This window comes from Halichoerus grypus, chromosome 1 (genome assembly GCF_964656455.1).
Source record: "Halichoerus grypus chromosome 1, mHalGry1.hap1.1, whole genome shotgun sequence".
NCBI classification, from domain to species: Eukaryota; Metazoa; Chordata; class Mammalia; order Carnivora; family Phocidae; genus Halichoerus; species Halichoerus grypus.
In genome coordinates, this window is record NC_135712.1 from 152,902,484 (window position 1) to 152,927,817 (window position 25,334).

Genomic DNA, 25,334 nt, shown 5'->3' on the forward strand with positions numbered 1-25,334 from the left:
TGTGATGGCCACCAAACGAAAACAAGTCAAACGTCCACCAGCACATTGGAGAAATAAACAGTGCTGTATTCACACTTAGTAAATAGCAGTGAAGACAACAAACCACAGCCTAGGCAACAATGTGGATGAATCTCGACGACAAGACAGTGCTCTAGTCTCAGCATGGTCCCATGGGAGCTGCAGGACGTTCTGGGGACAGACTGATAAATTCATTCACATTGTGGTGCTGGAGTCATTCCCCTCCATGGAGCTAGCCTCCGCTTGGTACCCAGATATCATGGGGGTCAGGAAGCGGCCCCCGAAGGAGTCTTAGGGTAAGAGGAGCCTTGTGAGGTCAGGGAACAATTCAGAGTCGGGCATGAAGCCCTAAGGTCAAGAGTGGGGAGGCCAGGTCAGGCTGTGGCTGGGGACAGTGATTTCTGCTACTGGGAGAATCCCCAAGGGGCTGGGCAGAGGTGGGATGCAGAAGCCTGTGACCCCCAGGTGTACGACAATAATGGAATGAGGACATCTAGGGGAACCACATCAGGTTTCTGTCGAGGCCCACCAGGAGTCTTTTCAGTCTCAACTAAGTATGTCGGCTCACGTGACTGCCATAGGCTACAGGCCAGGGAATAGAGCAAGGCTGCAGGGCAGCGACAGGTGGCTCTCGTCAGTGGGGCCAGGCCACACAGCTGTCTTAGAGTATCCTCCCTGCCTCAACCTCCCCAGGACTGCTCCCGGGCAAGGGAGCAGGACTTCCATGTGTGGCTGTGGACCCACCCTGCGTTCGAAGCCCCATGCCCCAAAGAGCCAGAAGCTCCTGTCCCAAGCCATAGCAAAGCCCGCAAGGTCCCTACAAGGGTTATGCCCGGTCACAAGAGTCACCCCTCAGGGAGCCCAGCTTGCAGCCTGCATTCATGACAGCCCTCCCGGCCCAGTTTACCAATCCCGGGTCCCTTTCCCCACAAGTGCTCTTTCCTGGTACCGCATCTTGATCAGATTTCCAGGTAAACTTTCTAAATAAGTTAGAGTGGAGATGTTGTCAGCTCCAGAACCCAGGGGAAAGGTCTGGAAGCCTCTTTCAAAGGGACCTTTGTGGAGAAGAGCCCATCCAGCACAAGTGGGGTGGCTCTGCTCCCAGGGTGTGGGGGCAGCTTACCTTTCCCGCAGACCTGCACCAGGCCGTACCACTCCCCACAGCCATTACACAGCAGGGTGAAGGCGGTTTCGCGGTGGCCCGGGACGTGGCCGGGGGCGCACACGTACAGCAGCTCGTCCCCCATCTCCAGGCCCGTGCGGCCCTGCAGGATGGTGTGTGGGAATGAAGGCGGGTCTCCACACGGCTTCTCTGAGGACAAGGAGTCACAATCAGCTTTCCCAAAGCATGCAGCCCTTGCGCAGCCGGGGAGAAAACCAGGTTAAATACAACTCTCCCCCTCCCTGGGTGCTGCCTGCACCCTGAGCTGGGATCACAGAGGCTAGTTCTCCTTCGCCCTTGGCATCCCCAGAGCCTGGACAAATGCTGGGGCCCAAATGAGGCACTCAACAAAATACTTGTTGCAACTTTGTATTTTGAAATTGCCAGGCATCATTACCCTCTCATGTCTCCTTGAAAGGAAGATTCGGAAACATATGCCTGGCAGCAAGCTCCTTTTTGTCTTACTTACATAAGTGAGCAGGTACTCTCTGTCAAAGAGCTAAGAGGTTACAGACTATCAAGTGCAGCGGAAGGGGCCTCTTGCTTCCCCCAGCCTCAACTCTGATGCTGTCGCTGTTACCCGTTACGTCTACACAAATAAATACAGACAGAGGTATAAATATATACCAACATACAGACAGACTTAGGTAGGTGTAGATAGGTATAGTTCTTATTTATTTATTTATTTGAAATTAAAATTTAATATATCACAAGTTTATGGTATTCTACAAAAACTAGTGAGACATCCAGGTGAGCCAAATTCCAAACAAGTTAGAAAATTATGCCACAGAGTTTGCTGTGACTTCATCCACACCCTCCCTATCCCTGGGTCAGTCCTACCTGCTGTAAGTTGTTTTTTTTTTTTAATTTTATTTTATTATGTTATGTTAATCACCATACATTATGTCATGATGTAGTGTTCTTTTTTTTAAAAGAGTTTATTTATTTGAGAGAGAGAGGGGGGGGAGGGAGGGAAAGCACAGAGGCAGAGGGAGAGGGAGAAGCAGGCTCCTCGCTGAGCAGGGAGCCTGACACAGGGCTCGATCCCACGATCCTGAGATCATGACCTGAGCTGAAGGCAGATGCTTAACTGACTGAGCCGCCCAGGGGCCCCTAGGTAGGTATACTTCTGTGTGTGTGTGTGGTTTTTAACATAAAAAAGGTTATATCATATGTATTACTGATACCTGCTTTTTTAAAAACCTATTTTTGGGGGCGCCTGGGTGGCTCAGTCGTTAAGCGTCTGCCTTCGGCTCAGGTCATGATCCCAGGGTCCTGGGATCGAGCCCCACATCGGGCTCGCTGCTCGGCGGGAAGCCTGCTTCTCCCTCTCCCACTCCCCCTGCTTGTGTTCCCTCTCTCGCTGTGTCTCTCTCTGTCAAATAAAACAAAAACAAAAACAAAAACAAAAACAAACCTATTTTTGGGGCCGCCTGGGTGGCTCAGTCGTTAAGCAAATGTTTTTCTGTATCTATCAATATGATCCCATGCTTTTTCTTTAGCCTGTTGATATCATGGGTTGTATTAACTGATTTTTGAATGTTGCCCCAGGCGTGCACACCTGGGATAAATCCCACTTGGTTCTGGTGTATAATTCTTTTCTATATATTGCTAGGTTCAAATTCCTAATATTTTGTTGAGGATTTTTACATTTATGTTCATTAGTTATTGGTCTGTAGTTTTACTTTCTTGTGATGACTTTGTCTCATTTTGGTATGAGGGGTAAATGCTGGCCTCATAGAATGTGTTAGGAAGTATTCCCTCTGCTTCTAACTTCTGGAAGAGATTGTCTTAACAATTGGTATAATTTCTTCCTTAAATGTTTGGCAGAATCTCTAATGAACTCATCTGGGTCTGGTGCTCTCTGTTTGGCAAGGTTATTAATTATTGATTTAATTTCTTTCCTTACATGCTGGGCTAGAAACTAGAAGTCTGTTTTTTCCCCTAATGTTCTAGAGCTGTTTCTACATAAGTACCGTAAATTACCTCAATCTTTTAAAAGGCTATACTATAGCACATTATTTAGTCATTACAGAGACATTTTGTTGATTCCAAGTTTTCACTGTTATAAATAATGTTACAAAATGAACAGCTCATTTGTACATTTTGGTACATACTTTATTAGGATAACCTTCTAGAAGTGGAATTGCTGCATCCAAGTGATGTGATTTTTTTTCAAAAAAATAATTTTTAATTTGAATTTCTTCTAGTTTTATGTTAGAAAGGAGAACCTTTAGTCCATATGCAGTCAAATCACCTAAGAAGCACATTGCTTAAAAAAAGAAAATATGCTAAGAAAAGATGAAAATAGAAAACAGAACTTGTGCCTTAAGCCACCCTGATTGGCCTGTCAGCTTGTAATTTTGGTAGCACTTTTTCAAAGAGAGTCATTGCTATGCATGTTCTTTAACACAAGAGTTTCTGAATGAAAAAAACGGTGTGGTTGCATTTCAGGGAAGCTGGCACAGAGTGCCAGCCATGTCAAGATGGTAACCCCAACCATCCTGACTGTGTAGCCCAGGAGATCAAGTGTTTGCTTCATCTATGGAGTAAGTAGGGACAGGCAGCCATCTGAGAGTTGCCACAAATCCAGCGCTGCCCGCACTGGGCAGAGAGGCGTCATCACTCGGTCTGGGCAAGGCATCCTGAGAGGAATAGATGAAAGCCTCAGTCATGCAAGGCTGGCCTGAATTCCAACTAGCACCTCAAGGGCCAACAGCCTCCATCTCTCTCTCCACCATCCTCAGAGGGCTAGGACTCATGCTGGACATCCCAATTTTCTCTCCTCTTAACAGGACCTCATTCTGGGAAACTGGAGGCTCTTTGTCAAACACTATCAAAGGACTGGTAAATACGATCAGTCTCATGCAGCTCTATCTTGGGACACAACACCAACTCCTTGGAAGGAAAATTCGGGAGCAGAGTAACTGTTCTGAGAGTAGATAAAGGGGGAACTTCAGGCCAGATTCACACCCTACCAGACTCACAGGATCTTCTCCCTCACAGTATCTTCTCCCTCACAGTTAATTTCCAGAACAGCACAGGCTAGAATCTGGCTCGGGAAAACCACAATCATACTCCTGAGAGTCTACATACACATACCATATATTTCTGAATCTCCCACAAATGTTCAAGACAGGAAACACACTGCTTCTTACGTGGTGTGATTTCAAAAACTTCAGGACAATGGTTCCATGTGTTAACACAACCAAGGGCATGCCAAAAACACCACTCATGTCCAGGCGCAACTTGAATTAGTTCCTTTCATTAACCTTCCCATCTTAAACCTCACAAGGGAGCTCTGAAAAACAGCTGGCTGTAGACCTAGATCCTATTCCCTTAGCCTTCCCTACTACTTCTCAATTATTCTGCAACTAGGGATGGTGGTTTGTGAATTTCTCAGACCCTAAAGTTGGGTTTCAGCAATTTCAATGTAAAGAGCAATTTCTGTTACTTTCCCTTCCAAGAAAAGAGATTTTATGAAAGATCTTGTCTATAAAATAGTATTAATAAATGACTCATTTGCCAATCACAACTTCTGATAGCCAGTTTCCATAGAATTTAGAACTCATATGAAAGCTGATGCTTTGGGGCGCCTGGGTGGCTCAGTCGTTAAGCGTCTGCCTTCGGCTCAGGTCATGATCCCAGGGTCCTGGGGTCGAGCCCCGCATCGGGCTCCCCGCTCCACGGGGGGCCTGCCTCTCCCTCTCCCACTCTCCCTGCTTGTGTTCCTGCTCTCACTGTCTCTGTCAAATAAATAAAATCTTAAAAAAAAAAAAAAAAAAAGAAAGTTGATGCTTTACTTTTGAGAAATTTTAAGCCTACAGACCATCATAGCTCCTTCGCAAAACCAAGATGCAGACATTCTGACACAAATGCTTGACCTCTCCTCCTTCCTTTTGGTGTTATCTAAGCTATGTGAAAAAGTTGTCTTTTGTGCCCACCTGCCCAGCTCCCTCCCACCCTACTCACCCCATACACAGCCAGCACTGCTCTCCCTGTTCTGTCCAATTTTATTGTGAGTTTCCAGGCTCTCCATATCAGGGCTCCTCAAACTTGAACGTGATCAGAATCACCCAAAGGCTTGTAACACACACACACCCTCTCAGAGACTGCTGCGTTTTTGAGTTTCTAACTTAGTAGTAGGTCATAGTTAGGGCCCAAGAATTTCCATTTATAACAAGTTCCCAGGTGATATGAATACTATTGGTCCAGGGACCATTCTTGGAGAACTAGTGCTCTAGATAAAAACCTACCCTCAAAAACAGGCAAAACTAAAATACAGTGATGGGAATCAGAACAGATATTGCTTTGGCTCTGCTGGGATGAGGAGGGGCAGAGGATCTTTGGAAAAGAGCTCCAGGGAACTTTCTGGGATAAGGGAAATGTTCTGTATCTTGACTGGGTGTTGGTTACACTGGTGTATATGTCTGTCAAAACTCATCAAACTTAAGATCTGTGCATTTTGCTGATATAAATTATACCTCCATGAAATAAGTTAATTTTAAAAATATCTCCCCTTCAGAAAATCTGCTATTTATGCAGCATGAGGTATAAATGGGTGAAAATTATTCACACCCTCTCCCAAGGGGAACTGCATTTGACAAGGATCCATGCTTTAAGGCAGTGGTTTCCAACTTGCAGACTTTCTACCCCGGACGTACGATAAGCGTGTGGGCAAGTTCATACGAAGTTAAATTCTGTGTCGATCAATAAATTGAAATCATTTACTGTCACATGGAACCTACATGAGACTAGTTCCTGAGTTTCCCCTTGTAGAAAATAATTTTTAAATGTTCTAGAATAAAATGACATAACGCCCAGCATTTGCTTTAAAATATCTCGATAGGAGAAAAAAAAATCTCAATGGGAGAAAAATGCTGGGGAAAATAGATGAAATCAAATTGGCAAAATATTGACTACTGAAGCTGGGTGAGGGCACATGGGGATTTGTGATACTATTCTTGCTACTTTTGTGTTTGTTTGAAAAATTTCATGGTAAAAAGTTTTAAAATTATCCATATAGGTATTTCTTACACAAGCCAGAAAACTCAAAAAACTCACAGGGAAAACAATACCACAGGAAAAATAAAAATTCTCCTTGAATTTCACCAATGATAACCATTGTTAACGTGGGTTTTGTTTTCAGTTTTACACACACACACACACACACACACACATACACACAAACGTATATGATATTTTGCCACACGATGATGTAACTGCTTTGTTTTGTAGCTTGTTAATTTAACATTATATTGTGATATTTTTCCTCATCAACAGATATTTGTATTATTTGTTGTTCTTGTTTTTTAGTGATTTTATTTATTTGTCAGAGAGAGAGAGAAAGAGAGAAAGAGAGAGAGGCAGGCAGAGGGAGAAGCAGGCTTCTCGCTGAGCAAGGAGTTTGATGCGGGACTCGATCCCAGAACTCTGGGATCATGACCTGAGCCGAAGGCAGACTCTTAACTGACTGAGCCCCCCAGGTGTCCCTGTTATTTTTTAGAGACGGAGAGAGGGGTGGGTAGTGATGGGCAGAGGAAGAGGAAGAGAGAGAATCTTTTTATTTTTATTTATTTGTATTATTATTTTCAGTTAGCCAACATATAGTAAGTACATCATGAGTTTTTGATGTAGTGTTCAACAATTCATTAGTTGCATATAACGTCCAGTGCTCATCCCAACACATGCCCTCCTTAACACCCATCACCCAGTTACCCCATCCCCCCACCCCCCATCCCTTCTGTAACCCTCAGTTTGTTTCCCGGAGTCCAGAGACTCTCATGGTTTGTCTCCCTCTCTGATTTCTTCCCATTCAGTTTTCCCTCCCTTCCCCTGTGGCTGAGAGAGAGAATCTTAAGCAGGCTCCATGCCCAGCACAGAGCCTGACGCAAGAGCTCCAACTCACAACCCTGAGATCATGAGCTGAGCCAAGATCAGGAATCAGATGTTTAACGGACTGAGCCAGCCAGGCACCCCAAATACTTGTATTATTTGAATTTACTTGTAAATGACTATATATTATTCCATTTTTAGGGATTTACCATAAAGGACTCCCCTATTGTTAGACGTTAACTTTGTTTCCAATTTTCCCTATTAAGTAATGAACATGTTTGTAACATTCTTTTATATTTATCCATATTAATTTCCTTAGAATAAAATACCCAAAGTAGAATTGATGGGTGAAAGGGCATATTTTAAAGCTTCTGATAGTTTGTGCCAAGTTGAATATGAGTGTTTAAAAGTCTATACCCCTTAGTGGTATATAAACTTGCCTCTTTCTCCTTAGCACACTAGGGACTACCATCTTTGTAAACTTTGACAACTTCATGAGCCAAAAAAGGTGATTTCTTATACTAACATGTATATCTTTGAATTTGTAAAAATAGTTGAATATTTATTAACCAGTTGTATTTCTTAAAAGTATTTATCTATTATGGTCTTCACCTTGTCAATCTTTAAGAGATCTCCATGTATCAGTACAATAATGCATTGTCTTATCTTTCCAAATTCTTAACCGATCAACTTAGTACTATCAATCCACCCATCTTTCTCCCACTGACTGGAAGTCTCACCACCCACTTCACTATAAACTTATACTTAGGGGCGCCTGGGTGGCTCAGTCAGTTAAGTGGCTACCTTCGGCTTGGGTCATGGTCCTGAGACCCTGGGATCAAGCCCCCCATCGGGCTCCCTGCTCAGCCGGGAGCCTGCCTCTCCCTCTGCCTGCCACTCCCCCTGCTGTGCTTTCTCTCTGTCAAGTAAATAAATAAAATCTTTAAAAAAAATAAACTTAGGCACATTGGGTCTGTTTTGGTGCTTCCAGCCTTTTGCATTAAAGTGTTTATCTACTTGTGTTTCTCTACAGTGCCAAATGATTTTGTTTACTATAGCTTTAAAATGTGTTTTGAGGGGCGCCTGGGTGGCTCAGTCGGTTAAGTGACTGCCTTCGGCTCAGGTCATGATCCCAGGGTCCTGGGATCGAGCCCCACATCGGGCTCCCTGCTCAGCGGGAAGCCTGCTTCTCCCTCTCCCTCTGCCGCTCCCACTGCTTGTGCTCTCCTGCTCTCTCTCTGTCAAATAAATAAATAAAATCTTTAAAAAAATGTGTTTGATATCTGAGCCTTTCTCATTATTTGAGGAATGGCAAGAAGTTAGTAAAACTGAAGCATAAAGTACAAGGGAGGTAGGCAGCCATGAGTTTATGGAAGGCCTTTGTAAGCCAGGGAGGAAATCTGGAATTTGTCTGGTGGAGAAGGGGGGACAATTAAAAACAGGAAATAACACAGTCCCCTTGGCACCTTAGACAGAGCACTGTTGCAGGGTAGAGAACGGATTGAGGAAACACCCTGGAAACTGAAGGACCAGTTAGGAGGCCATTTGAGATGTCCAGGAGAGCAGGACAGGAGCTGAAGTGAGGTGCAGATGGTAAGAACCAGGTGGATATGGGAGATACTAAGAAGGAAGGTTCTTGCAGAACTTATAATTGAAAAGTTGTGGGAGTAAAGGAGAGGATGGGGCAAGGGAAGGGGTAAGCAGGTTAAGGGATATGAGCACAGTGCAGGACTGGAGTTTGAGGTTCTAAAAGAAGCATCCATAAGTAGCTGTGTGTATGGAATCTGGGGCTTAGTAGGGGAACCAAGGCTTAAAAAAATGATTTGAGATTAGGAGCGCATGGGTGGCTCAGTTGGTTGGGTGACTGTCTTTGGCTTGGGTCGTGGTCCTGGGGTCCTGGGATGGAGTCCCACATCAGGCTTCCCTTGCTCTGCAGGGAGCCTGCTTCTCTCTCTGCCTCTGTCTGCCACTCCCCCTGCTTGTGCTGTCTCTCTGTCAAATAAATAAATAAAATCTTTAAAGAAAAAAAAAAAGAAAATGATTTGAGATTAATGAGCATTTATTTTTTTAAGATTTTATTTATTTGACAGAGAGAGAGAGAGCACAAGCAGGGGGAGCAGCAGAGGGAGAGGGAGAAGCAGGCTCCCCACTGAGCAGGGAACCTGACATGGGACTCAATCCCAGGACCCTGAGATCGTGACCTGAGCCAAAGGCAGACGCCCAACTGCCTGAGCCTCCCAGGTACCCCAGATTAATGAGAGTTTAGATGAAAACTGAAACCACTGAAATGCTGAGTTACGGGAGAGGAGGGTCTAGGTGAAAGCCCCAGGAGGTGAGCAGAGAATGAAGAGTTCACACAGGTCACCCCTGCAGCCAGACAGATACAAAGGAAAGCCAAAGGAAGTCAAGGGAAAAGATGTTTCAAGGACGAAGGCATGGTCAAGTACTTAAGGCTGCACAAACAGCAAGCAAAATGCAGGCTGAGAAGCTGCCACTATAGTTATCTGTAGGGAAGCTGCCAGAAACCCTGGGGAGAACAGTTTCACTTCCGTGATAGGACAGAAGCCAGAAAGCAGTGGACAGAGAGATGAAGGAGCAATAGGAAGTGAGATCATGGAGACCATGGATGTAGAGGAAGTTCAGGGCCATGAAGGGGAGGAGAGAGATGGGATGGTACGTAAAGGGACATGGAGTAGCTCCTCAGTGAGAATATGAATTATCTTCTAAACAGTTTCAAACAGTTTCTTTGCTCTGACTCCTTAAAGGGATTCCCTCTCTTTTGAAATGTTGACACCCTTTGCTTTTCTTGAAATTCTTCCCTGCTTGCTTATTCCCCCAACTGACCAGTGGCGTGCTGGTGAATACTAACAACAGGCTCTTGGTTGAGGATGGTACTGTTGAAGGAAGGGGGAGGGGACTGTCATTGTGTAGGTAGTTAAGCATGTCTGATGCAGCACACAGTTGACAAGGTCTTAGTGCAACTTCTGACACATAGTTCTCAATAAATTGTAACTATAAAAAGAGCCTGAAAATTAAAGATGGGAAGAAAGATACATGTGTGAGGATGTTCAATCACGGTATTATTTATCATAATGAAAACCACAGAACTACCAAAATGTCTAATGACAGAAGAATGTCTAGTTTACATACATTCATGTGATGGATTGTCACAATAGCCATTAAAAAATCATCCTTTGGGACGCCTGGGTGGCTCTGTCGTTAAGCATCTGCCTTCGGTTTAGGTCATGGTCCCAGGGTCCTGGGATCGAGCCCCGCATCGGGCTCCCTGTTCATCGGGAAGCCTGCTTCTCTCTCTCCCACTCCCCCTGCTTGTGTTCCTGCTCTCGTTATCTCTCTCTGTCAAATAAATAAATAAAATCTTAAAAAAAAATCATCCTTTGGAGCATATTCAGTGTCAATGGAAGATATATATTACGAGTGAAAAAAACAGAATGCAGACCTATATATTGTCCATAAAATCCCAATTTGGTGAACTAAAAATGCAGCGTAAACAGGACTGATGCTTAAGTACTTATCTCAAGGCAGACTGATTATAAATGATTTTAATTTTCTTTAGACTTTCTTGACTACAGTGACCACCTATTCATGTTTATAATTTAAAAATATATTAAAAATGTAACATGGAGCTAATGACACCTATTTCATACGATTTTTACCAGAATTAAATGGCCACTACATGCCTGGAACTTAATGGGGACATAAATAAAAATGAGTTCCATTTCCCAAGCAAACAGTTGGAGACTGATGGTCTTTGGAATCATTCGTCAAGTCACAATGGTAATTGAACACCCAGTTCCCTCTGGCCAAATACAGCCAAGCACACGATGGCTGGACAGGAACTGAATGCCCTCTGTGGCCACAAAGAAGGGCAAAACAAAATGGTTCATAAGAAGACCAGAACAGACATGGGCCCAGGTTTCCCACTGTTGATATGGCAGCAGTGGTCCGTGATGGAGGCTAGGTTCAAGGTGAGAGAAAGCACAGAGGGACTGCTGAGGGATACAAACTCTTGGGGTCAGGCTTTGGCTGTTGAGAGTAGCAAATAACCAGGTTAAGTTCAGATGGTTACACCACAGGATGTGTTGGAAGGGTCCCCTGCCGGGCCCTGGGCATGGGCTGCATTTCTGGCTCTGTCAGGTTATCTGGGCTCCAACAACAATGAGCCTCTGTGGTGAGCAGGGTAAAGCCCAGATCCACACGGAGCTATTCTGCCATTCACACACACTCCCCTTTTGGTAAAGAGAGTTCCGAGGGAGAATTTTCCTTCTAATTCAAGCCTGTAGTGATAATAGCTAGGGTGACCATATAATTTATTATCCATATTAAGGTACTTATAAAAATGAGAGGGAACCCTGTTAATAATTACAGTGGGACAAGTATAAACAAACACAAACTGTCCCAGGCAAACTGGGAGGCAGGGCCACCGAGTATGAGCACCGCACCTCCCAGCTGGGACAGCAGTCCCCAGGGAAGATGAGCTGTTCCAGGGTAAAAAGAAGAATACCTCAGAGAACAAAATCCTTTAGTGTCTGGGTTTGACTCCCTGCTCCCCTACCTGCTAACTGTGTGACTTTGGCAAGTTACTTAACCTTGCTGTGCCTCAGTTTCCTCATCTGTAAAATAACAATAGTAACTTTCTGCAGGGTTGTTGTGTTAAACAAGTGAACACAGGTAACACAGTGGGTGCCACAGCAGGTGTTAGCTCTTAATATTCTCTTCCTGAAGTCAAAAATTTGAAGCATGTGCCAAGTCCAGATTAGAGCTGCAGCCTCAGGGTCAACAGGAGTCATGGAGATGGATGCATCAGGCTTGACTGGCTCTCATGTCCTGCTGCACAGAACTTGGAAGAGCAGGGACAGGAATGTGTTTGGGTGAGGGTTCCCATATGCACCTTCCAGGAGCTGTGTGACCAAAGACAATGCCCCAAACCTCTCTGTTCTTCAGTTGCATCACCTGAACAGAAAGAATGATAATACCCTCTCCACAATATGGCTTTGAGAATTAAATGAGATAGTATATGCAAGAAAGCTCTGGAGAGAAAGAATTTTGGAATTCTAAAGCTGCTCAATATTTTTTTCTTGTTTTTTGTTTTATTAAATATTATTTATATAACTAAAACTTGCCAATTTTAAGTGTACAGCTTAATAGTTTTTGGTCAATATATACAATTGTGTAACTGCCACCACAACTGAGGTATAGAACAGCTCTCCTCAGCTATTTCCTCCTTGCTCCTGGCCTTGGATGCCCTCCCAAACCCCAACCCAAGCAACCACTGTTCTTACTTTCCGTCATAGGTAGTTTTGCCTTTTCTGGAATTTCATTCAAATGGAATAATATAGTATGTAACCTTTTTATATTTGGCTTTTTAGGTTAGCATAATATTATTCATCCATAGGGACACCTGGGTGGCTCAGTCAGTTAAGCGTCTGCCTTCGGCTCAGGTCATGATCCCAGGGTCCTGGGATCGAGTCCCACATCGGGCTCCCTGCTCTGCGGAGAGCCTGCTTCTCCCTCTGCCTCTCTCTCTCTCTGTCTCTCATGAATAAATAAATAAAATCTTAAAAAAAAATATTATTCATCCATGTTTCACATGTACTAATAGTTCATTCTTTTCTTTCTTTCTTTTTTTAAAAAATTTTATTTATTTGAGAGAGAGGGAGTGCAAGCAAGAGAGAGAGCATGAATGGCAGGGAGGGGCAGAGAGAGAGGGAGAAGCAGGCTCTCCACTGAGCAGGGAACCCAACGCAGCTTGATCTCAGGACTCTGAGATCATGACCTGAGCCAAAGGCAGATGCTTAACTGACTGAGCCACCCAGGTACCCTAGTTCATTCTTTTCATTGCCAAATAATAACCCATGATATGGATATACCATAATTTTTTGATCCATTCACCAGCTGATGGACATTTGGGTTGCTTCCGGTTTTTGGCTTTTATGATAAAGTTGCTATGAACATTTGTGCACCCATTTTTGTGTGGCCATATGTTTCTCTTGGGTCAATACCTTGGCATGGAATTGCTTGGTTGTATGGCATATGCATATTAAATTTTGTTCAATGTTTTCAAAAGAAATTATGGGTTGCTTTATTAGAAATAGTGTGACATCAAGGTGAAGAAACCATGCCACTAACACCCTGTATTGTTAGAGTTTGTATGCAGCTAGATACTAATCAGTCACCGCTTGTATTTGCTAGGTCTTACTCTGTGCCAGGCACTGGGCTAAGTGATTTACTTGCATTGTCCTATTCTGTCCTCTCAACACCTCTACATCATGAATACTAATATAATTTCCAAGGCAGGTAAGTGATAGAGCCAAGATTTGAACCCAGGGATTCTGGGTACAGAGCCCACAGGTCTAACCACTGTGCACTATTGTGTTTGAGGTGTTATTTCCCTCGAACACAACATGGTTTAGTTCCGATTAACCTTCTTGTCATAAACAGAGGGCTCCAGAGCACTTTGCACAAAGTTTGGAGGTTTCCGATCTATTGGACTGCACACTAGCAGCCAAAATGATCTTCAGAAATTTTTCAAAAATCAGCTGCCAGCTAAAAACCTTGCAATGGTTTCGCATTTCCCCTTAAAACTCAGCCCAATGTTCTCACCCCTGCATAGCTAGCTCTTTTCCCCACCTCTCCAGCCCTATCTTGGGCTACTCCTTTGTCACTTGAACAATCTAGGTACACTGTTCCTCAAACACACTAAGCGCTTTCCTGTACAAAGTACATTTTTTTTAACGACATAAATTAGGTCATGCTATACATATTCTGAGACCCGCATAATATGTCTTGGAAGATTTTCCATGTCCTAGCTCTCACTTCATTCTACTTGCTATTTCTTCCTTCCCTTCTCCCCACCTCGTCTACTTTTTCCCTTCCTTCCTCCTCTCTCTCTTTTATGATCACTCAGTAGAGTTGTGTTAAAAGTAGAAAGTAAAAACATCTCTTCCCCTAGATCAGCCCTTTCCACTGCCCCAAGGTGACCCCATTCATGGGTTGAGGGTAAAAGGTAGTTCAGGCAGTTCTGACTCTGCCCCAAGGCCTGCATGGCCCCCAGCGACCCACCCCCTCCCTCGCCACAGCTGCATCAAACCAGGCCCTCCGAGGTGTGAAATCATGCATGAGTGCAGCTCCTTCCATTAAACGCTTTTTTTCTGTAGGGGCATCTGGCTGGCTCTGTCAGTGGAGTGTGCAACTCTTGATCTCGGGGCTGTAAATTCAAGCCCCACGTTAGGTATAGAGATTATTTAAAAAAATTTTTTTTAATCTTTAAAAAAAATTTAAAAACCAAAACATTATCTGTAAAGTACACCTGAAACTCTTGGCCCCTACAAACAGAGAGGAATGCTCATGTGTGGTTTACTGCAGGGAAATGTTAAGAGCCCAAATGTTGCTGTAAGTTGATGAGTTGCCCAAAAGTCACACTAGGAGAGCTAGCTGTGTGGATCTGAGTCCCCACATCTGGGAAGACAGGCTTTAAAATGATCTTACTATTGAGTAAACTGAGGCAGGTCAGGCCTTGATGGATATAGGGAGGTGCCCAGGAGAAAGAAGGAAGCAGGTCTGCAACCGAATTGCATATGAGTCAGAAATCCTGGTGGCTTTGATTACGGCCTCCCAAGGAGGGAGTGTGCTTGAGCGAAAACTCCATCACAGTCAATGGGATTCTGGCTACACTGAGGGGTGGCCCCGGCCCACCTGTCCTCTGGCACTCTGGATCCTCTCCACACCTCGAAGTTTCTCTCAGCTCATTTTTACCAATGAAAGATGAGACATGAAGGGCAGGGAATCTACATTATTAATCCTTTTAAAGCGTAAACAGAAGTGCAACTGAAGCCTGGAGGCCCCAGGCAAACACTAGACAGGGATGTGGTTCTGGGAGGAGGGCTGCCCCCCGCTCTGTGACGCTGTGCCGGCTGCCTGGGTGGCATCTGCCCCCGTGGACGGTCAAGGAAGCTGCTAGTTCCTGAGGCATACTGTGTGACGGAGCAGAAAACCTGGGCTTTAGAGTAAGAAAGATCCACACTCTAATCACTGCTGATGATGGGTTGGGCAGCTTATAACTCTCTGAGCCTGTACGAGCTGCTGGGGGATTCAGAGAGGTATTATAAACCCTTCTGATGATATCCTGTAAATGTGTGGCCTCTGCTCTACCTGAAGAACACCTGGCTCTAGGTTCTCTTTCCGCAGAACTCTGAGCCCCATGAGGACACTCTCTAGGAAAGCTAATGACAGATGGTCACGAAGTGACTTACTGATCCAGAGACTGTTGTGGGACTGCACATTGTTAAGGACCTCCGAGAATCTCGAGAACAAAGTTGCCACTGGAGTGCTCAGCTCTGGGGGCTCATGTGTGTGTCTGTGAGGCAGGACTTCGGGCTCCTCCGCCCAGCGCATACAAGAAAGCCAAGCACAGGCTCCCTAAATGCACCAACGGGTTCAGAGGGCAGCCGCAGTTCTTCTGGGTAGCAGGGAAGTGGAGAAGTCCATCCAGATTGTTGGTGCCTGTAGCCCCAGGTCACAGAGACATCACCATTATCTGCCCCAGGGGATAAGGACCCACTGGCACTTTTTCTCTAGCTGCCCAGGCACCTAGCATCTCTGGGAACTGGCTGTTTGTACATCAGGACTGTTCTAGCCCAAGTTTTTGGAATGGAAGACCTCAGTCTTGGGAAAGCAAGACCTGATGCTGTCTAGGCCTGGGGGTGGGGGTGGCAGAGGAGGGGGCATCCCTGCTTCCTGCAGTGGGGATTATTTGGGCTGCCTTCTGCAGCCACCTCAGTCCTGCCCAGCTGCTACTCAGGACCACAGGGATGTTCTGAACCCAGTTCACTCCCTGAAGCACTAGTACAATGGCTCTCCCAGAGCGAGTCTCCCCCAAACCACTGGGATCTATGCTTCTAGGCTTTGCTCCACCTGCTCTCTTCTGTCTGCAGTGTCCTCTCTGCCCTTCCTTAACCATTATCCCTATGAAACCAACTCCTTCCAACTCCACCTCAACTGCCACCACTGCAAGAACCTCCCTAATTACCCTCCTAAACACATTCATTTCTTACCTATCTTTATACATTGTCAACTCCTCGAGGGTGAGGATGAGTCCTCTCTCTCTTTCTCTCTCTCTCTCCCATAAGTCTGGGCACTAGACTTCACATTACCCTGGACAAATAAACAAATGGCCAATACCAGGTTAATGCTAATAAGCTCAGAGTCTTCCACACTCCCTTGGGAGAACCTAAATTATATCAGTTCTATCAGCGGTTCAAAACCTTCAATTAATGGATTCCAGTCTCTTCAAAGCAGTGGGAGAATTTCCCCAAAGTCAATCCTGAGGCACAGGACCTCCTCTAGGCAGACTTGGGAACTGGCTACTCTCACAAATTCCTGATTGCTCTCAAAAAGGTGAGCATCCAGCTCTACTTGATGACATAAAGGAAGGGAATAATTCCTTTTCTGTTTTAAGGGAAATACAGGCAACAGTAAAGTATGCAGGGGAACAGAAGCATACCCGACATGGAGCCTTGGGGGGTGCAACAGGGAGAAGGCAAGAGGACACACGAAGCCTCCAGACCCCATGCCGTCGACCCCACAGACAAGCCGCCAAGAGAAGCAAAGCCAGAGAACCCAAGTGGAGGCAGCTTATTTCATCAGCATCCAGCTGGTTAAAAATAACTTCACTTATTAGTTTAAGTGAGATCACCACAGGGCTGGAAATTCACTGTCAATGAAACAAAAATACTGGAAGGAAAATGAGAAAAGTCTACATTCATGATGAGCTTTATTTCAAAAAAGAAACACAGGAAGGAAGCTGCCTGGATATTCCACAGGCTCTGTTTTCCTTCTGGGCTCTTCATGAGGCACTCGTCTACCATTCTGGGAGTCAGCACGCTTCATTCCTCCCATCTTGCCAGAGAGAAGCAGCAGCACGGAGCCAAGTGCCGTGGAGCATCATCAGGAAAAAGGCAACCTTAGGAGATGACGCGGCACTGGTGCGAACACTGAACCAGACCAGCCCCCTCCCCTGCCGCAGAACCTCAAGGAACTGCCTGTTCTCGGCTTCTGCCGAGGCGCTACACCTTCCTTCAGCACACAGATTTCCCTTGTTGCCTGTGCGGCCAACAAAGGCTCTACTGAGGAAAAGCGACGGCTCCCGAGTAGGGCAGAGGCCGGGAAGGAGTGCTCTACAGGCTCTTCCCAAAGGAGGAAAGGCAGCGCTCAACAGGGACAGTGCTCTCTCTGAGTGACTTTGGGGAATCCATCCTGCTTTTCTAGAACGCTCAAGAGAGAGCAGCCCTCCAACCCTAATCTCCCCTCAGCATGCATTCCTGAGTCCCCTTTGTGGCCCACCTGAAGCCTCCTCCTAAATCAGGCCCATAGGACCAAGACTCCAGTCTTCGCCATATGAGCTCATCTGCATTGACCCGGAGGTGCGGGAGGCCAGGCGAGGCTCGGGCAAACTGCTCTGGGAGGCAGGGCTCTGGAGCACCCTGACGCTAATGAGCCACACACAGGGGCATCGCTCCTCACATTGGTTGACAGCCGTCATGAACTGTCTTCCCTTGTTGGTTCCCATGAGTCAGAGTGTTTTTGTGTTTGTTTTTCCTGTTGTTGTTATTGTTGTTTTTGGAAGTATGTAGACCATTTTTTGGTCGGAAATTTTTCATTCTTACATAATTTCAAAATTTCAGAAAAATTGTAAGAATAAGGATTTCCCATAAAACCGTTTATCCAGATTCACCAATGTGTTTTCATCTTCCCCATTTGCTTTATCATTTGTCTCTCTCTCTCTAGATAGATGGATGATGTAGATATCTATTTATACAGAAACAAATATATGTATGCGTATATACACATACATGAATACATATGTATATCTGTACCTGTAATTCTTTTCTGAGCCACATTCGAGAATAAGCTGTAGATATGATGTCTCCTCATTCCTAAAACCTTGGCACACATTTCCAAGAACAAAGATATTCTCTTACAGGACTGCAGTACAGTTATTAAACTAGTCCCTAAATCATAATCCATACTCAGATTTTATCAATTATAGCTATTTTTTCTGGTCCAGGATGCAATCCCCGATCACAAATTACATTTTGCATTTTATTGTCAAGTCTTTTTAGTCTATTTTAATCTAGAAGAGTCACTTCGCCTTTCTCATCCTAGACATTTTTTAAAGTCATTTTGTGGAATGTTTCTCAATTTGAGTTTGGCTCATGTTTCCTCTTGAGTAGATCCAAGTTATGCATTTTTGGCAGGAATGCCACTGAATTGAAGTAATGTTCCTCTGATTGCTGTATATCGGAAGGCACATTATATCCATTTGGCAAAAACTCAGTTCTGGAGTCACTGTCATGGCTTGAGCTTGGTGCCCTACAGGGATGTGAATGGATGTTTCCAACCTCTGGCTTCATGCACTATAATTGTGGGCAAAAAGGAGCACATACTTGCACAGACACCACCTATCTGAAGGCCAGTGAGGTGGAAAGCCCAAACTATCCTGTTGGATGATGATGAACATATGGCTCAGTGGCCCCCAGCACCCTAGCCAACAGCCACCAACTCCTAGAAGCAAGGCCACCTAGCCATCAGCTGACTGTAGACTCAGGAATGAGCCCAGCCAAGACCAGCAGAAAGACAAACTGCTGATCCAAAAAACTAGTGAACTAAATAAATAGTTATTTTAAGCTACTACATTTTGGGGTGGTATGTTACATAGCAAAAGCTAACTGATACCCCTTGTTCAGCAGGGAAAGAGAAGATTCAGAAGCCCCACATATTCATTGAGATCACTGAAGAAAGAAGATCATGCTCTTTTTCTTCTGGCTCTGTGCTGTCTCTCTCAGGAATCTGAACTTTTGCCTATGTCTGGGATTCAAAGGATCATCTTAATTTACTTACGTGGTTTTGAAAAACAAACCATGGATATTGTTCTCACCAAGCTTTACACAGCAAGGCCACATCATTCAGTAGCTCAACTGGGCAGATATCAGAAGACTCTCCCAACACACTCTTCCATAGCAATGAGCATATGAAGACTTTCTGGAGGAAGACCCCATAGGAGCAGGGAAGCTTGTCACTGATAAGTATCTAACAAGCGTCAGCCAGGGCCTTGGGGTTCAACTGGCTCTCTGATTTCCCAACTCCTCCGACCCCTTCCCTGGAGATTAGGATTTGGTGCCTCTAGGATGCAGCCTGAGGGAAATTTCCTTTTGGGGAAAAATGATTTTTTCCTTGTTCGTGTGCTGTCCACCATGAAGAGAGACTGGAGGGCAAGCTACATCAACAACGGTAGCAGATGCTGTCAGGGGTCTGCCCCGTATTGCCTAGATACCTTTACCAGTTCCATGCACAGGGGTTCCCAGTAGGCATCTCTGCATCTTTGTTGGAAGGTGGCGCCCAGGCTCCTGGAACCCTTTGCCAGCACACAGCATAAACCACAAGTGCCTGGGAGTTTACATCCCCTGAAGCAGCCAACGACTGACAGGCGCAGTGGTATAAATACCGCTGCTCTCACCTCTGATCAGAAAAACTGGTGACCTACACTGTCTCCAGAGATTTCCTATAGGACTGAGCCAAGGTCACCCCCACCTCACTGCCACTGTGGACTTTGCTCAGTATTGCCACACCGCTTGGTCTACCTCCTTTCTCTTCCCACTGCCCCACTGCCCTATTGGCTTTTCTTTGGAAGACTTCCTCATCTCAAGGTCTGCCTCTGGAGAATGCAACCTAAGATGGCGACCACCATACGCACCCTCCAGAAACTTGACAAAGGCTCCGGCACTGACCTTCATCCTTAATACAAAGGGCACTGTACGTGCCACCAGGAACTGGGTTGCTTTCAATTCTCACATCAATGGCTCTCGTGATTTGCTGTTCATCGCTCCCTTTGCTACACACGGTTGTCCTGAAACAGACAAAGAAGACACTGTATTAGGAGTACTAACTAAGAATAGGAAAGAACAATTCTTTTCTGCCATTGGTTCCCAATCAGCAGAGATTTTTCTGAGTTAGGATCTTTGGCTGAAAGCATCAGTAGGGAAGTACTCTTCCCAGACAAAGGCCTGCAATCAGGAAGACACAGGTGATGCCTCTGTTGAGGCCCACATGTATCAGTTCAAGTTTCAATGCCGGTACGTTGTTGATCTTTTCTAGTGTATGTGTGTTTTATTTCACAAAATGCTGCTCTTCTTATTAGTTCCTTTCTTTTTGAGGGGGTTTGTTTCTGTTCTTTTTCAGATTTCTTAAAATGGATCATTACTTAATTCATAAACCTTTAGCCTTTTCTCTGTTTTAATACAAGCATCTAAATGTTTTACATTTCCCTCTAGCTATAGCTTTAGTAGCATCTTATAAGTTTGAGTATGTTATAGTTTTAGTATCATTCAGTTCTACATACGTGCTACTTATTAACAAACCATAATTTATTCTTCTCCCGTGATTTATTTAGGAGTATTTTTGGCAAACAGCAAATAGTAGAATTTTAAAAAATCTCTGTTTTCTAAATGGAGCATCTCATCTATTTTAATCATCTAATTTAATCACAGATCTCTTTGAATTGAAATCTGCCATCTTTCTATTAGTTCTGCACATTCTTTCTTTCTCTCTTTTCTTTCCCCAATTCTGATTGTTTGAATCTTTTTTTGGCATTCTCTTTTTCATATTGGTCTGGAAGTTATATATCCTTTTACTATCCTTTTAGTGGTTATGACTTATTAATATTTAATATTACTTTTACTCTCTTCTCCAATGATACAACTTAAAAATACTTAAAATACTATGTATTAGCATACCTAAAACATTACCTGATCTATGTGCCGTTTTTTAGTGTTTAGTATTATTTACTGCTTTATATAATTACATAATTTCAATTTACCCCATATTTACTCTTGACATTCATTTCTTTTTTGCATCTCCAGCCTTCCACCTGTAATTACTTTTCTCCTGCCTGAAGATGAGCCTTTAGTGTTTCTTTTAGTGCAAGTCCAATATAATGGATTTTCTCACCTTTTGTCTGTCTGAAAATGTCTTTATTTTACTTTTATTCTGGGAAGATATTTTCTCTGGGTATAAAATTCTAGGTTGGCAATAATTTTCTTGCAGCTCTTTGAAAGTACCACTCAGTTGTTTTTGGGCTTTCATTGTCCATTTATTGTTGCTCCTTGGAAGGTACTTGTTATTACTTTTAATATTTTTCCTTTATATTTGATTCTTACCAGTTTCACTATGATGTGCTAAGTTTGAATTTATTTGTCCTACTCAGGTTTTGTAGGGCTTCTTAAATCTGTGCCTGGGTGTTTTTCTTCAGTTGTAGATAAGTCTCATATCGCTTTTGCTCCTTCTTTCAGAATTCCAATTACATACATCTCTTCCTTTGACCCTTTCTTCTGTATTTTTCATCCTTCTTTTACTTCTGTTCTTTATTCTGGATACTTCCTCTAAAATATCTTCTAGTTCACTAATTTTTTCTTTGGCTCTTTTAAAATCAGCTGTTAGATCCATCCATTATGCTCTTAATTTCAGTTATTGTATGTTTCACTTCTAGAGTTTCCATTTGGTTATTTTCATAGTTTCAGTCTTTTGCCAAAATTCTCCTTCTTGTCTTCTGTATCTTTGAACATTTGAGAAAGTTATTTAAAGTCTGCATCTACCAATGCAAATATTTAGAGTTTCTATTCGCTGTCTTTATTCTGGTTGCCTTATCTCCTATGTGACTGGTTATTTTATATTGCGGGACAAAGCCTATATTTTCTAAAAATTGTTTGTGGAAATAAATTGCCTAGGATAAGGCTATCCCCTTCTAGAGAGGATTTTTAAAATCAGTTCTGCTAGTTATTGGGCACACTGGAACTCCAGTATCATCTCAACCCACATTCGTGGCTCCAGAGGATTTTGAGCTATGCTGTGGCTACTATGAGGGCCTGTAAGCTTCTTCCAATTTACTCTTACTCCTGGGGTACAGCCCTGTAAAGTCCCAGCCCAAAGCAAAAGACTCTGCAGGCCCTGACTACACAAAACCTGAATTCAAATCTCTGTCCTAGTCCTATAAGGCCATCTAAATTGCTACTGTTTTTCAGCCATCCTTTATGGAATCTGCAAAAGCTTCTAGGAGGCAAGTGGTTCCCAATTCTGTATTCACCACTCTAGGCCTCCATCCTCCTCTGGATTTATGTGTACACTCAACATAAATTCATGGACATACAGATCAGATCTACTATATATTTACTATGCCATCAATTGCAAGATGCACCGTGCATTTAATAATTGGTTTTCAGTGTGGAGGGGGGATGGCTGTATAGGAAAGACCCACAGTGAAATGTATATACTAATGATCAGATGCTTCTTGGTTCCAGAAACATTAAAATAGTTTTATTTTTAGAATTAATATGTTGTGTAGTAAATATATCAAGTAAGTATGTTTGCTACAAAGAAATATCATCTAAGCAATGTAGAGATCTACTAATATGTCCTAACATTTTAGAGCAAACCTAGAGAGGATGGACCTTTCTAAAGACCCAGTCCTGATTTGCAATGCCTGGGAGACGGAAGTCTGGCTCCAAGCTGGCTCTTCAGAATTCCCGAACATCCTGGTTATCTGATGCAATGATAATAACAGAGTTATGAAAAATATCCACATTTGACTACACTGTGGAAACATGCATGTATAGGACCTGTTTTGTCTGTTCAGGAACCTGGACGTAAAATGTCAGGCAGAGAGGGCCATGGGTCCAGAGTCACTGGGAGGCTCTGGATGTAGCCTAGCTGTCCTCTTTATTCAACTGCTGCTTCACACATGACACAACCAGAGACGTAAGTCAGTCTGGTTGTGTGTGTTTTCTATGGCCATCTGCCAGCCCATCTTCAAGGTTATTATCAGCCAAAGTAGTTGCTGGAACCCACTTTGCTCTTTCACATTCCTGTGGCATGAAGGAGACAGTGGAAGGGCTCCTGCCTTTTCTGAGTATGACTAAAGAAGCAGTTAGCAGAACGAATGGGCAGTTTTCTCCTAGCTAGCCACAAGAATTATTTCTCCACAAGGATTCCTTGGGTCAGGAACTCAGAGAGGGCACGATGCAAATGGCTTGTCTCTGCTCTCTAATCTCTAGTCTAGGGCCTGAGCTGGGAAGACTCATAGCCTGGCAAGAACTCAACAGCTGGGGGTGAGACTCACGCCGAGGCACCTTCACTTACATTTCTGGCAATTAATGCTGGCTATGGGCTGGGACAGCAGTGGGGGCTGTCGGTGGAGTCACCTTTGTGGGGCATCTCCCTGTGGCCTGGGCTTCCTCATAGCATGGCCTGCTCAGGATAGGCAGACGTCTTACTTGACATCTCAAAAGTGACTGTCCCAGAAATCTGGGCATGGATTTTTCTGACCTAACCTCAGAAGTCACATGGTATCAATCCTGCTGTATTCTATCGGTCAAGGCAATACTATACCGTCCCTGATTCAAAGGGAGAGGACACAGACCCCACTTATCAATGGGAGTAACGTGAAAGAATTTGTGGCGATACCATCCTCCTATTCATATGTATGTAGATGAATATCCACAGAGAAAAAGAAATAAAGAATATATACCAGTTAAGAGTCACTACAATCGAGGTGGGGAAAAAGAAAAAAAGAGAAAAAACTTGATACTTTTACATGTATCTGTATTATTTGAAATTCTTTACAAGCATGTATTATTTTTGTAACTTAAAAAGGAAATTCAAAATAACAAAGGGGGGAAAAACTGTGACAGAATGCCACAAAAATGTTTTTATTTGAGAACTCAAAACAAGAATGTGCTGGAAGCTACTGCCCATTGCATGTTGCCTATCCTGGCACCTCAATAAAACAATTACTGAGCTCCCATACAAGCCCTGGTAGGCAGCGGGGGTGAATGGGAAGGAGAGCTTTCCCCAGCACACCTGACTTACCCCAGGGTGCCATCCGCCAACCAGCCGGTGGTGCACACCGCAAAGGCACAATCCTGGACCACCCTCCGCAGCTCTTCCGCAGACACCAGGTGAGCGCCCCTGCTCTTGCAGGAAAGCCGAGCCACCTCCAGTTCTAGGCCCTGAGAGCCATTCTGAGACTCCAGCACAAAAAGCTTCCCTGTGTGGGGACAAGCACGAACACAGGCTTACTCCAGGATCCACGGGAATTTAACCTGAGCAAACTCACTCTCTGGCAGACACCTGTCAGAACTGGAGTTTCCTGCTTGCCTGAAGACCCGAGGGCAGCAACTACCCCATTGCACTCATCCCCGGGACTAGGTGATGACAATTACTTTGGTGCTTTCATCTGTTTTTTGCTCCTGTCTTCTTTAAAAAAAAAAAAAAATTAACCATCTGCTCTGGTATGTTTATCTGGATAAACCCTTCAAATCTTCCTTTCTACAGGCTATTTTACAAACACCACGGGGTGAGGCTCAGTGTTCTCCGTCCCCCTGAGTTGGGTCAGTTGGTGTCCGGGGCACTGATTTAGGTCTCAGCTCTGCCTTCTGCCCCAGCCCTAGGGGTGACCCCATACACAGTTCTCCCCATTCCCTTCTCTCTGTCCTATTGTCTCAGGACACTATCAGGCCCTTCCCGCAATGAGTTCACTTGTGCTTGCTGCCATTTCTCCCAGACTGGACGAGGTAGCAGAAACCATATCTGGTGCACCTTGGCTCGCTGCAGCACATGGGCATGTAGAGGGCCTCAAAAGACGTGTGGCAGATGAGCGGAATGGAAACATGAATTCAGGCAGAGGTGGAAGCTGAGGCTGAAAGCAAAAGAGAGCTTTAGGCAAGAAACCCATGGAGGAGGAGGGGAGCACTGCAGTCCCTAGGAGCTTCCTGTAGAGATGAAGCAATGCCTTAGATAACCTGACCAAGTTTAAGGTAAAGGCAAGGGAGAAAAACACCCAGTTAGAATGAGACACTTCACTTCTGTCTATTAGCAAAATTATCATAATATACTGATTTTATTAGAATGAGACACTTTAACTGTTATCAACTGCAAAATAACTATAATAAATATAACTATCCCTCAGCTTTGGAACCAAAGTTATGAGAAAAATGCAAAAATGTTTCACAATAAATGTATGTATAGGTGACTGGTCCTCCCTTAGACTTGGTACCAGTGTGCAATACACAATCTGAACAGCTATACTTTATGGTTTGGTCTGGAGAAGCATGTGCCCCAAGACACTTTTGTATTAATGGCATTTGCCTATCTGGAAAAAAATATTATGAAATTTAACTAAAGTGTTGATGGCCAAGCCCCCGAGCAAGGGGGATAAAAGTGAAAGCCCAGGGCTCACAAGGTAGGGAAT

The 25,334-nt window shown here is 44.2% G+C and overlaps 1 protein-coding gene across 2 annotated transcripts in view; it reads right to left on the reverse strand.

The window, feature by feature from the left end:
• Positions 1 to 25,334, reverse strand: part of SUSD5 (sushi domain containing 5) — a 58,913-nt gene that overhangs the window by 24,667 nt on the left and 8,912 nt on the right. Inside the window, exons 2-4 of one of the 2 annotated variants that reach the window (XM_036085779.2) lie at positions 23,954 to 24,131; positions 19,822 to 19,940; positions 1,142 to 1,330 (exon numbers count right to left, since the gene is read on the reverse strand). In XM_036085779.2, the coding sequence (XP_035941672.1) occupies positions 1,142 to 1,330; positions 19,822 to 19,940; positions 23,954 to 24,131 (486 nt within the window). The remainder of the gene's footprint in view (positions 1 to 1,141; positions 1,331 to 19,821; positions 19,941 to 23,953; positions 24,132 to 25,334) is intronic. The other variant, XM_036085780.2, reaches the window with a different exon arrangement.